The sequence below is a fragment of the Pristiophorus japonicus genome, chromosome 13, assembly GCF_044704955.1.
Source record: "Pristiophorus japonicus isolate sPriJap1 chromosome 13, sPriJap1.hap1, whole genome shotgun sequence".
NCBI classification, from domain to species: domain Eukaryota; kingdom Metazoa; phylum Chordata; class Chondrichthyes; family Pristiophoridae; genus Pristiophorus; species Pristiophorus japonicus.
The window spans coordinates 193537496-193551788 of NC_091989.1; the positions used below are offsets into that span (position 1 = coordinate 193537496).

The window sequence follows — 14293 nt, forward strand, 5'->3', positions numbered from 1 at the left end:
GAATCCCTCGGTGTGGGACCGGTGAGATGAGGAATCTCTCGGTGTGGGACCGGTGAGATGAGGAATCTCTCGGTGTGGGACGGGTGAGATGAGGAATCTCTCGGTGTGGGACCGGTGAGATGAGGAATCTCTCGGTGTGGGACCGGTGAGATGAGGAATCTCTCGGTGTGGGACCGGTGAGATGAGGAATCTCTCGGTGCGGGAGGTGGAAGCTCCCAGTCACCACTACTCCGCCAACTCTCACCGACTGGGCTCAGCCGCGAGGCGCGGCCGCTGGGGGCAAGCTCTGTCAGGGGCCGCTCGTGCGGAGGGGCCAGCACCCTCGAGGGAGGAGGGTAATCCGAACAAAATCAAAAGTGGGAGACCGCAGACAATGCCCGCTCCCCAGGGGTAAAGGCTCCCAGCGGCAGCACTCCCAGCCCACAACGCACCACACACCAACAATCCAATGGGGAGTCCATTCCGATTTGGGTTTGGAGCCCGACACGCATTTAGGGGAGGGGTAAGAGGACGAGAAAAGAGAGGAAGAAAGAGGCGGGAGGAAGGGAGAGGGAGAGAGGCGGGAGGGAGGGAGAGGGAGAGAGGCGGGAGGGAGGGAGAGGGAGAGAGGCGGGAGGGAGGGAGAGGGAGAGAGGCGGGAGGGAGGGAGAGGGAGAGAGAGGCGCGAGGGAGGGAGAGGGAGGGTTTAGCAACTTTATTTGGGTGCGTGGCCCCTTTAACAGGCTGCACGTTACATTCAAATTGCAGCAGGCATGAGTTTTACTGTTGTAAAGCTGTGCAGACCCGCAGCTTAAAGGGAACACAGGAGGAAGGAGAGGGAGAGGGAGGAGAGGGGGAGGGAGGAGGGAGGAGGAGAGGGGAGGGAGGCACACATGGAACTAAGTCCCAGTAAGGGCAGGACTTTCAGCGGAGAGGGGGGTAAAGGTTTGGGAAGGAATAATAACCCCCCTCCTTCGAGAAGGGACCTTTATCAGATGCGGGGGAGACAGTGAAAGGGGAAATATTGGCCTCAGCGCTCAGCACAGTTCACTGTCTCCTTCCTCGTGTTTCAGGGAAAAACATTTTTCAAAAAAATTCCAGCACATCACAACTTGAATTTTGTTTTCAAAAGAATAGAAATGCAATTTAAACTTTCATTATCAAAATACAGCAGTGCCGAGAGTATGAAGCAGTCCATCACCAGCGTAAACATTCATGTCACGTGGTCTCGGAGTGTCACTGGAAACCCCCGTACTGAGCTCCCTGAAACAGAACAGACCAACATTACACAAAATCTCAGCATTGAGCGAGGGGGGGGAGGGGAGGGGAGGGGAGAGGGACGGGAGGAGAGGGGCGGGAGGGGAGGGGGAGAGGGAGAGGGACGGGAGGGGGAGAGGGACGGGAGGAGAGGAGGGAGGGGGAGAGGGAGGGAGAGAGGGGAGTGGCAAGGGAGGGGGAGGGAGCGGGGGAAAGGGAGAGGAATGGGATGGGGGAAGGGAGAGCGAGAGGGAGGGAAGAGGGAGAGCGAGAGGGAGGGGAGAGCGAGAGGGAGGGGAGAGGGAGGGGGGGGAAGGAGAGGGAGGGGGAGAGGGCGATGGAGAGGGAGGGGGAAAGATGGGGAGAAGGACGGTGTAGGAGGGGGGGGAGAGAGGGAGAGGGGGGATGGAGAGGGAGGGGGGAGGGAGGGAGGGAGGGGATGGGGAAGGGAGGGGGGTGGAGAGGGAGGGGGGTGGAGAGGGAGGGGGAGGGGGAGGGGGGAGAGAGAGGGAGGCGGATCGAGGGGGAGGGAGATCGAGGGGGAGGGAATGGGGGGAGATGGAGGGGAAGGGGATGGGGAAGGGAGAGCGAGAGGGAGGGTGGAAGAGAGGGGGGGAAAGAGGGGGAGAAGGACGGTGTAGGAGGGGGTGGGAGAGTGAGGGGGTGGAGAGGGAGGGGGGGAGGGAGAGGGAGGGAGCGGGGGAGAGGGAGGGGATGAAGAAGGAAGGGCGAGAGGGAGGAGAGGCGGAGGGGAGGGGGAGAGGGAGATGGAGGGGGGCAGAGGGGGAGGGAGGGGGGAATGAGGGGAGAGGGAGGCGAGGGAGGGAGAGGGAGGGGGAGGGGGAGAGCGAGGGAGGAGAGAGAGGGGGGGAGCAGAGAGAGGGGGGAGAAGAGGGAGGGAGGGCGTGAGAGAGGGAGAGAGAGAGGAGAAAGAGGGAGGAGATGGAGTGAGAGAGGGAGAGGGGGGGAAGAGAGGGAGGGAAAGAGTGTAATATATTTGTTTCATGGGTTCTTGTTTAAGAATTCATAGCAACACATTGCTATTAAGAACTAGTGGGTTTATTAACAAAGGTTTGACAATCACACGACACATTACCAGTTCATCCACTAAGCTCACAACTGCATACCTCATCGTGGATGAACTAGACCCAACTGGCTGGGGTTTCATTGAGACTTGTGAAGATCATGTGACGGGCTAAGCCACTCAATGCAAAAGCTCCACAAACCTGTGAGCATATTCAAAGGTGCATACATTACAGAGAGGGAGGGAGGGAGAGAGGGGGAGTAAGGAAGAGAGTGCGGGACAGAGAGAAAGGGAAGGGGAGAGAGGGAAGGAGAGAAACATACATAGAAAATAGGTGCAGGAGTAGGCCATTCAGCCCTTCAAGCCTGCAGCACCATTCAATATGATCATGGCTGATCATGCAACTTCAGTACCCCATTCCTGCTTTCTCTCCATACCCCTTGATCCCTTTAGCCATAAAGGCCACATCTAACTTCCTTTTGAATATATCTAACAAACTGGCATCAACAACTCTCTGCGGTAGAGAATTCCACAGGTTAACAACTCTCTGAGTGAAGAAGTTTCTCCTCATCTCAGTCCTAAATGGCTTACCCCTTATTCTTAGAATGTGACCCCTGGTTCTGGACTTCCCCAACATTGGGAACATTCTTCCTGCATCTAACCTGTCCAATCCCGTCAGAATTTTATGTTTCTATGAGATCCCCTCTCATTCTTCTAAATTCCAGTAGATATAAGCCTAGTCGATCCAGTCTTTCTTCATATGTCAGTCCTGCCATCCCGGGAATCAGTCTGGTGAACCTTCGCTGCACTCCCTCAATAGCAAGAATGTCCTTCCTCAGATTAGGAGACCAAAACTGTACACAATATTCCAGGTGTGGCCTCACCAAGGCCCTGTACAACTGTAGCAACACCTCCCTGCCCCTATACTCAATTCCTCTCACTATGAAGGCACCTGCATGCCAACTTTCAATGACTGATGTACCATGACACCCAGGTCTCGTTGCACCTCCCCTTTTCCTAATCTGTCACCATTCAGATAATATTTTTCCTTCCTGTTTCTGCCACCAAAGTGGATAACCTCACATTTATCTACATTATACTGCATCTGCCATGCATTTGCCCACTCACCTAACCAGTCCAAGTCACCCTGCAGCCTCTTAGCATCCCCCTCACAGCTCACACTGCCACCCAGCTTAGTGTCATCTGCAAACTTGGTGATATTACATTCAATTCCTTCGTCTAAATCATTAATGTATATTGTAAATAGCTGGGGTCCCAGCACTGAACCTTGCGGTACCCCACTAGTCACTGCCTGCCATTCTGAAAAGGACCCATTTATTCCTACTCTTTGCTTCCTGTCTGCCAACCAGTTCTCTATTCACGTCAGTACATTACCCCCAATACCATGTGCTTTTATTTTGCACACCAATCTCTTGTGTGGAACCTTGTCAAAAGCCTTTTGAAAGTCCAAATACACCACATCCACTGGTTCTCCCTTGTCCACTCGACTAGTTACATCCTCAAAAAATTCTAGAAGATTTCACAAGCATGATTTCCCTTTCATAAATCCATGCTGACTTGGACTGATCCTGTCACTGCTTTCCAAATGCGCTGCTATTTCATCCTTAATAATTGATTCCAACATTTTCCCCAATACCAATGTCAGGCTAACCGGTCTATAATTCCCTGTTTTCTCTCTCCCTCCTTTTTTAAAAAGTGGGGTTACATTAGCTACCCTCCAATCCATAGGAACTGATCCAGAGTCGATAGAATGTTGGAAAATGGCCACCAATGCATCCAGTATTTCTAGGGCCACTTCCTTAAGTACTCTGGGATGCAGACTATCAGGCCCCGGGGATTTATCGGCCTTCAATCCCATCAATTTCCCCAACACAATTTCCTGACTAATGAGGATATCCTTCAGTTCCTCCTTCTCGCTAGCCCCTCGGTCTCCTAGTACTTCCGGAAGGTTATTTGTGTCTTCCTGAGTGAGACAGAATCAAAGTATTTGTTCAATTGGTCTGCCATTTCATTGTTCCCCATTATAAATTCACCTGATTCTGACTGCAAGGGACCTACATTTGTCTTCACTAATCTTTTTCTCTTCACATATCTATAGAAGCTTTTGCAGTCAGTTTTTATGTTCCCAGCAAGTTTCCTCTCGTACTCTATTTTCCCCCTCCTAATTAAACCCTTTGTCCTCCTCTGCTGAATTCTAAATTTCTCCCAGTCCTCAGGTTTGCTGCTTTTTCTGGCCAGAGAGGGGGAAGGAGAGAGGGGGAAAGAGAGAGGGGGAAAGAGAGAGGGGGAAAGAGAGAGAGGGGGAAAGAGAGAGAGGGGGAAAGAGAGAGGGGGAAAGAGAGAGGGGGAAAGAGAGAGGGGGAAAGAGAGAGAGGGGGAAGAGAGAGAGGGGGAAGAGAGAGAGGGGGAAAGAGAGAGGGGGAAAGAGAGAGGGGGAAAGAGAGAGGGGGAAAGAGAGAGGGGGAAAGAGAGAGGGGGAAAGAGAGAGGGGGAAAGAGAGAGGGGGAAAGAGAGAGGGGGAAAGAGAGAGAGGGGGAAAGAGAGAGAGAGAGAGGGAAAGAGGGGGAGGGAGATGAACAAATACATTTCCGCTCCATTTCCTTCCCACTAGTTGGGTCAACGGTTGGTTATCATTCTACAGGTGCTGTGCATCCTGTTACCAAGTGGCCATTTTTGACGTGAATGTCGGGACAGCGAGCGTCGATGGGTCATTCAACCATGTGCGGCATCACATCAAGCCCAACCTTCCCATAACTACATCCGTGCACAGGGGACACGGGATCGAGTCCAGACTGACCTTCCCCATAGCCTGGGGGTGCCGAAAACACTCACACCTCCCTTGTAACTGCCTTTGGCTGAGGCCACGTAACTAGGCCCAGGCTGGGCGCCAAGCTCCTTTGTGAGAAATGTGGGGAGTTGGGTTCCTCGCTGCCAGCCTGTCACCCGGGTGGCCGGGCTTCATGGGAGAGCCGGGTCGGGGGACATGGAGCAGGGCTGAAACTGGACAACGAGCTCGCGGCTATGAATCGCCTTAGAAACAGAAAACTCTCTCCAAGAGCCAGACAGGGGCAGTCGGAGTTAGTTAACCACATGGTATGGGGCTGGAGTCACATGGAGGCCACGCCGGGCAAGGGTTGCAGCACCGCATCCCCGAAGGACACAGGGAACCAGTTGGGTTTTTAAACAACAGCCCAGCAACTTCCGTGGTCACTTTATCTGGTGTCAGCCACAGATTTCACATTTCTGCCAAGTTGGGATCTGAATTCATGACCTCTGGGTTGCTGGTTCCGGATTATGACCCTTACACGTGAAGAAGGAATGACCAAGCACGGGTAAAGTTTAATGGTGGAATTTAGGGAGGGAGTGAAGAAGATAGAAAGACTTGGATTTATATAGCACCTTTCACGACGAGCGGATGTCCCAAAGCGCTTTACAGCCGATTAAGTACTTTTGGGAGTGTAGTCACTGTTGTAATGTGGGAAACGCAGCAGCCAATTTGTGCACAGCAAGCCCCCACAAACAGCAATGTGATAATGACCCAGATCATCTGTTTTTGTTATGCTGATTGAAGGATAAACATTGGCCCCATGACACCGGGGAGAACTCCCCCTGCTCTTCTTCCAAATAGTGCCATGGGATCTTTTACGTCCACCTGAGAGGGCAGACGGGGCCTCGGTTTAACGTCTCATCCGAAAGACGCCACCTCCGACAGTGCAGCACTCCCTCATGCAAATAAATAGAATAAGCTAGTTGGCATTATATTGAATTGTGTAACTATTGAGCTGGAGTTGTTGGACGATCTGGGGGCAACGTTCGCTGCAATTGCTCAGTTGGCGCGCGGTTCATTCACATTTTCACGCATGCGCGGTTTCTGGCGTTGAGAAGCCGGTGAACGGCCAGTACAGACTCTCGTGCCCGCACAGCTTAGCGGGACCATTGTCTGGGGATACAGACACACCACTCGCTAACAGTAGGTTAATAAGGCCATAAAAAAATAAACAAGGCACCAGGGTTCATTTCTAGAGGGATAGAATTGAAAAGTAGGGAAGTTATGCTCAACCTGTATCGAGCCTCGGTTAGACCACACTGGGAGCACCGTGTACAATTCTGCTCTCTACATTATAAAAAGGATACAGATACACTGGAGAGAGTGCAACAAATAATTACTGGAATGATACCCGAACTGAGAGGTTAAAACTATCGGGAAAGATTAAACAGGCTGGGGATCTTTTCTCTAGAAGAGAGAAGTCTGAGGGGCAACCCGATAGAGGTCTTTAAAATTATAGGGTAGATATAGAGAAGATGTTTCCACTTGTGGGGGAGACCAGAACTAGGGGCCATCGATATAAGATAGTCACCAATAAATCCAATAGTGAATTCATAAGAAATAGGAGCAGGAGTCGGCCATTTGGCCCCTCGAGCCTGCTCCGCCATTTAATACGATCATGGCTGATCTGATCATGGACTCAGCTCCACTTCCCTGCCCACTCCCCATAATCCTTTACTCCCTTATCGCTCAAAAATCTGTCTATCTCCACCTTAAATATATTCTAAGACCCAGCCTCCACAGCTCTCTGGGGCAGAGAATTCCACAGATTTACAACCATCTGAGAGAAGAAATTTCTCCTCATCTCAGTTTTAAATGGGCGGCCCCTTATTCTGAGACTATGTCCCGAGTTTTAGTTTCCCCTATCAGTGGAAGCATCCTCTCTGCATCCACCTTGTCGAGTCCCCTCATTATCTTATATGTTTCAATAAGATCACCTCTCATTCTTCTGAACTCCAATGAGTATAGGCCCAACCTGCTCAACCTATCTTCATAAGTCAAACTCCTCATCTCCGGAATCAACGGAGTGAACTTTCTCTGAACAGCCTCCAATGCAAGTATATCCTTCCTTAAATACGGAGACCAAAACTGTACGCAGTACTCCAGGTGTGGCCTTACCAATACCCTGTACAGTTGTAGCAGGACTTCTCTGCTTTTATACTCTATCCCCCTTGCAATAAAGGCCAAGAGAGTGGTGAGAATGTGGAGCTTGCTACCACAGGGAGGGGTTGAGACGAATAGTATCGACGCATTTAAGGGGAAGATAAACACATGAGGGAGAAAGGAATAGAGGGATATGTTGATGGAGTGAGATGAAGAGGGGAGGGAGGAGGCTGGTGTGGAACATAAACCCCGGCACGGAGCGCTGGGGACAGTGTCTGGGCTGTAAATACTGTGTAATACCAGTCAGGGTTTTAACACAGCAGAACAAGGGGAGGAAGGAATTGGAATTTCTGAATGTGCCCAGTGTATATAGGGGGCCTTTTGCAATAAAGATTGGAAGAGGTAAGACACAAAAGGCCTACGCAACTAACAGTGAGCTGCAACACGAAACGATCACTGTGTAGCACACACACAATGTGAGGACCCACATTTGTCCTACATAAAAAATTATGACACAGAAGGAGGCCCATCGTGTCTGTGCCGGTCGAAAAAGAGTTACCCAGCCCAATCCCACCTTCCAGCACTAGGTCCGTAGCCCTGTAGGTTACAGCTCTTTATAGAATCATATGAAACATATAAATGTTCTAAAACTCTGGAACTCTTAAAGAACTTCAATCCAGTCTTGCTGAGGCTCGGGTCAGCAGTCAAGATGGGACACTTGCAACCTCCCGATGGGTCTTTTGCACGTGACTCCATCAATACTGATCTCGTTTATTTCAGGGGTTGGGTTCTATTATCTCATTCATAATGAGTCAATTAAAAAATATTAACCTCGAAACTTGTATTAGAGATAAAGGATATATGACAATATCCTATCAAATCAAGGGTATACAAGAAGACAGAGAGTGTGGAAGAGGTCGCTATACACAACCTCCAGAGAGCTTGGAGTGTTGCAGAGCTGGAGAAATTGACAGGGAACGGGACTGGCGAGGCCCCGGAGGGATCGCAACACAAGGATGCTAAATTTTAAAATCGAGAGGTTGCCGGACCGGGAGCCAATGGGCGAGGGGGGTGAGCGCAGGGGGTGAATGGGCAATGTTCCTTTTTGCACAGGCGCGGTTTTCCGGCTTAAAAGCTGGTGAGCCGGCTGCCCGTGAGATGCAGAGTGCTGTGTGGTGGTGCAGGCCGAAGGGGGCGTTGGAGGGTGAACGGGACTTGGGGCGTTGGAGGGTGAACGGGACTTGGTGCGAGTCAGGAGGTAGGCAGCAGAGCTTTGTTTTTGTTGCACAATACCCGCCGACTGTGACTGTGGGTTTGTACCGGGTCTCAGCATGGTGTAAACCCCGTGGTGGTAACCAGTGGGGTGCCGCAGGGATCAGTGCTGGGACCCCAACTATTTACAATCTATATTAACGACTTGGAAGAAGGACTGAGTGTAACGTAGCCAAGTTTGCTGATGATACAAAGATGGGAGGAAAAGCAATGTGTGAGGAGAACACAAAAAATCTGCAAAAGGACATAGACAGGCTAAGTGAGTGGGCAGAAATTTGGCAGATGGAGTATAATGTTGGAAAGTGTGAGGTCATGCACTTTGGCAGCAAAAAAAATCAAAGAGCAAGTTATTATTTAAATGGAGAAAGATTGCAAAGTGCTGCAGTACAGCGGGACCTGGGGGTACTTGTACACAAAACACAAAAGGATAGTATGCAGGTACAGCAAGTGATCAGGAAGGCAAATGGAATCTTGGCCTTTATTGCAAAGGGGATGGAGTATAAAAGCAGGGAAGTCTTGCTACAGTTGTACAGGGTATTGGTGAGGCCACACCTGGAATACTGCGTGCAGTTTTGGTTTCCATATTTACAAAAGGATACACTTGCTTAGGAGGCAGTTCAGAGAAGGTTCACTAGGTTGATTCCGGAGATAAGGAGGTTGACTTATGAGGAAAGGTTGAGTAGATTGGGCCTCTACTCATTGGAATTCAGAAGAATGAGAGGTGATCTTATCGAAATGTATAAGATTATGAGGGGGCTTGACAAGGTGGATGCAGAGAGGATGTTTCCACTGATAGGGGAGACTAGAACTAGGGGGTATAATCTTAGAATAAGGGGCCGCCCATTTAAAACTGAGATGAGGAGAAATTTTTTCTCTCAGAGGGTTGTAAATCTGTGGAATTCACTGCCTCAGAGAGCTGTGGAAGCTGGGACATTGAATAAATTTAAGACAGAGATAGACAGTTTCTTAACCGATAAGGGAATAAGGGGTTACGGGGAGCGGGCAGGGAAGTGGAGCTGAGTCCATGATCGGATCAGCCATGATTGTATTAAATGGCGGAGCAGGCTCGAGGGGCCGTATGGCCGACTCCTGCTCCTATTTCTTATGTTCTTATTATGTTCTTATGGCCTCTGGCCGTACCTGGCTGTACTGGTACGCCTGTTGTTGAGCTGGGTTGGGGGCGGGTTGCTGAGTTCTATACGCCATGTATTGTTGCCCTGGATCCTGCTGTAAGTTTCTGAACTGTCCTTGAGAATTCTGTGCAGAATCTGCAGAAAGCACAAAAAAAACCCAGAGATAATTAAACCAGAACATGACACTGTATTCACCACTGCAGCTAAATGGGGCACTCCGCTCCAAGACAGAGCCTGATTTCTCTCCTTTCCCCCTACTCCTTGCTCGGAAGGTCTCTGCGGACACCAGACATCCAGTGGCACCAAGTCTCAAGTGCCCATTCCTCACGATGGCAAATGTCGCCAGGCTATTTGACTGCAGGGTGCATCACAGAATCTGATACATCTTACTTCCGAACAACCGCACTTTCCAGCAGGAGAGAGTGGATAGCGATCAGGAGCAGGAGCGTCGAGTAATTCTGACTCCCTATTGCGGGCCAACTGAGGTCAAATTGTTCGCCAATCCTCCAAACCCACCCGCCCATCTCGCTAACCCACTCTGGGCCACTTGGGACTTGCCTGGTTTCTAAAGCTGGCTGGCCCTTTACCCTTGAAACAAGCGGGGAACAGTATTCGGTTTTGTTTAGCGACCTCCTCCATACTCTGGAAGGTGATGGGGAGGGGCAGAGGAGATGGGGAGTGCGATGAGCGAGGGGGGGGGGAATAAGATTATGGGATGTCGTGGAACTGCTCAATGGCAAATATCAGTCCTTTCACCAATCAGATTGACGGAGCATTGATCAATGCAGACTGTACAGGAACATTTTAACCAGTCGCACATTAAATTGACGGGAGTGGTTTCACATCAGCAATTGCCTTCCCAGGAGGACACTTCAAAAGGGTAGGTCTTTGGATGAAACGTTAAAACGAGGCCCCGTCTGCCCACTCAGGTGGATGTAAAAGATCCCATGGCACTATTTCAAAAAAGAGCAGGGGAGTTTTCCCCAGTGTCCTGGCCAATATTTATCCCTCAATAAACATAACAAAAACAGATTATCTGGTCATTAACACATTGCTGTTTGTGGGAGCTTGCTGTGCACAAATTGGCTGCCGCGTTTCCTACATTCCAAAAGTACTTCATTGGCTGTAAACCGCTTTGGGATGTCCGGTGGTTGTGAAAGGCGCGATATAAATACAAGTCTTTCTTTCCTTCTACTCTCCCTTTTCTCTCTCTGCCACCACTTTCTATATTCCTCATGATTATCTTTGATATTGTTTGCCCTCATTTTAAAATATGTCTCCCATTTAAGTTTCAGCTCAGTTGCAATCTGTTTATCCGTGGAACTCTATTCCTAGAATCGGCCTCTTGTTGCCGTACAATGCATTTACTGTGCACTCTATCCATCTGTTGACGTCTTTTTCTGTTCTTAATGTGACCCAGATCACATCTCATCTCGCTGGACACTGCCTCGTCCGGGCCTTGGGCTGAATCATGCTGTGCTTGCTGTTTTTCCTGTTCTCCAACTCTCCCCCCACTTCATTTCCCGGAATTAAATAAAGCAATTCTTCTTTCCTTATTGGACTCGAATCCTAGAATAGTACAGCACCGAAGGAGGCCATTTAGCCCATCGAGGCAGCACCGGCTCTTTCGAAGAGCCACCAGTTAATCCCACCCCCCGCCTCCCCCGCTCTTTCCCCATATCCCTGCAATTTTTTCCTCCTTCAAGTATTTGTCCAATTCCCTTTTGAAGGTTACAATTGAATGTGTATCCATCGCCCTATAAGGCAGCACAATGCACCGTGCAGCATGGCCAGCCAAGCACAGCATCACGCCAGTCTCACTGTCCCGGGACTCAATGTGCTGTAACTGCGCTATCTCACTGAAATATCCCCGACACGGACTGTGCTTTCGACCACACATCCACAGCATAACGAAAATCGCCAAAAAAAACTAAAATCGCCCATTTCCACCTCCCTAACATCGCCCATCTCCACCCTTGCCTCAGCTCATCCGCTGCTGAAGCCCTCACCCACGCCTTTGCCAACTCTAGACTTGACTATTCCAACGCACCCTGGCTGGCCTCCCACATTCTATCCAACGTAAACTAGAGGTGATCCCAAACTCAAACTGCCCTGGTGGGACTTGAACTCACATTCTCCGCATTATTAGTCCAGTTACAGAAACAAGTCCCGCTCACCCATCACCCCTGTGCTCACTGCCCCAGTGTCCCAACTCACACCAAGTCCCGCTCACCCATCACCCCTGTGCTCACTGCCCCAGTGTCCCAACTCACACCAAGTCCCGCTCACCCATCACCCCTGTGCTCACTGCCCCAGTGTCCCAACTCACACCAAGTCCCGCTCACCCATCACCCCCTGTGCTCACTGCCCCAGTGTCCCAACTCACACCAAGTCCCGCTCACCCATCACCCCTGTGCTCGTTGACCTACATTGGCTCCCGGTTAAACAACGCCTCGATTTTAAAATTCTCATCCTTATTTTCAAATTCCTCCGTGGCCTCACCCCTCCCGATCTCTGTAATCTCCTCCAGCCTCACAACCCCCCCCAACCCTCCCCCTGAGATGTCTGCGCTCCTCTAATTCTGCCCTCTTGAGCATCCCTGATTATAATCGCTCCACCATTGGTGGCCGTGCCTTCAGCTGCCTGGGCCCCAAGCTCTGGAACTCTTTGCAGAAACCCTCACCACTTTTAAGAGATGGTTGGATGTGCACTTAAAGTGCCGTAACCTGCAGGGTTACAGACCTAGAGCTGGTAATTGGGATTAGACTGGATGACCTTTTGTTGGCCGACGCAATATTAATGGTAAGTACTGCAGGGAATAGAATATGGCCAGGGTGATCTCCTGGACTAGTGTCGATCGTCTGGATGGGTCGGAGAGGAATTTTCCCAGATTTTTTCTCCCTAATTTGGCCTGGGTTTTTATCTGGTTTTTGCCTCTCCCAGGAGATCACATGGCTTCGGTTGGGGTGGAGTGTAGAATGTTTCAGTATAAGGGGTGTCGCAGTTGTGTGAGGCGGACTGGTTGGGCTGGGTGCTCTTTACCTTTCCGTCATTGTTCACAGGTTTATATGTAACCTTCAGGGCTGCTGACCGAGGGCCGTGCGGCTCTTTGTCGGCCGGGGCGGACACGATGGGCCGGAATGGCCTCCTCCTGCCCTGTAAATTTCTATGTTTCTATAAGATGCTCCTTAAAACCTACCTCTTTGACCAAGCTTTTGGCTAATTTCTACTTATGCGGCTCAGTGTCAATTTTTAAGAATCTCATCATACTCCTGTGAAGCACCTTTGGACGTTCACTACATTAAAGGCGCTATATAAATACAGGTTGTTGTTGTACATTAAGAAACAAGAAGTCTTTGTCCAACAGAAGCTTGTGGAACTCACTGAATTCCTGAGGTGCGCTGGTCAAAGGCTGCTGGGCCGTGTATTGCTGGTAGAAGGTCTGCTGGTGGGCAGCGGGATTCTGCTGGAACTGCCCCTGCTGTGGTCCGTACCAAGTACCTGCTGCAACAAGACAATAAACATCCCGGAGGTTAGTTCTCTGTTTAGAAACATAGAAAATAGTTGCAGGAGTAGGCCATTCGGCCCTTCGAGCCTGCACCACCATTCAATAAGATCATGGCTGATCATTCACCTCAGTACCCCATTCCTGCTTTCTCTCCATACGCCTTGATCCCTTTAGCCGTAAGGGCCATATCTAACTCCCTCTTGAATATATCCAATGAACTGGCCTCAACAACTCTCTGCGGCAAGGAATTCCACAGGTTAACAACTCTCTGAGTGAAGAAGTTTCTCCTCATCTCAATCCTAAATGGCCTGCCCCTTATCCTAAGACTGTGTCCCCTGGTTCTGGACTTCCCCAACATCGGGAGCATTCTTCCCGCATCTAACCTGTCCAATCCCGTCAGAATCTTATACTTTCTATGAGATCCCCTCTCTTTCTTCTAAACTCCAGTGAATAAAGGCCCAGTTGATCCAGTCTCTCCTTATATGTCAGTCCTGCCATCCCAGGAATCAGTCTGGTGAACCTTTGCTGCACTCCCTCAATAGCAAGAACGTCCTTCCTCAGATTAGGAGACCAAAACTGAACACAATATTCCAGGTGAGGCCTCACTAAGGCCCTGTACAACTGCAGTAAGACCTCCCTGCTCCTATACTCAAATCCTCTCGCTATGAAGGCCAACATACCATTTGCCTTCTTCACCGCCTGCTGTACCTGCATGCCCACTTTCAGTGACTGATGTACCATGACACCCAGGTCGAGTCTCCCACATTTGGGGACATCGCAGGAGTCAGCACACCCCCAACTGCAATGGGCTAGCACTGTGCGGCACAAAGGTATCTCAGATTTAACCTCCTTTATTCGCCAGGGCCAGTTTTTGAATTCCCCGCCCCCTCAGGACACTGATTCTCACTGGGATACAGGTCAAAGGGTCGTGGCCACCATCTTGGACCTCAGCCACTTGACCACTTTGTATATACAGTGCTGCGTGGAGGCACAATACTTCAGCGAGCAGCGCGAGCTGGTGCAGGAGGGCGACAGCAGCGAAGAGTGACGTCATCAAGGTCCAGGTCGCTGATTGGAGCGTGGGCAAGTACAGCCGGAGCGGCGAAGGAGCGGCGAGAGACTGTAGAGCGATGTGATCGGGGCCCAGGAGAGGCGAGAGCCCGGGGGGC

The 14293-nt window shown here is 50.5% G+C and overlaps 1 protein-coding gene across 3 annotated transcripts in view; it reads right to left on the minus strand.

Annotated features, from left to right (window-relative positions):
* Nucleotides 1-1096: 1096 nt before the first annotated feature.
* ss18l2 (ss18, like 2) overlaps nt 1097-14293 on the minus strand; it is a 47684-nt gene continuing 34487 nt past the window's right edge. For 2 of the 3 annotated variants that reach the window (XM_070898325.1, XM_070898323.1), the window contains 3 exons: nt 13001-13120; nt 9624-9751; nt 1097-1242 (listed from right to left, as the gene is read on the minus strand). In XM_070898325.1, coding sequence (XP_070754426.1) covers nt 1216-1242; nt 9624-9751; nt 13001-13120 — 275 coding nt within the window. In that variant the 3' untranslated portion in view covers nt 1097-1215. The remainder of the gene's footprint in view (nt 1243-9623; nt 9752-13000; nt 13121-14293) is intronic. The other variant, XM_070898324.1, reaches the window with a different exon arrangement.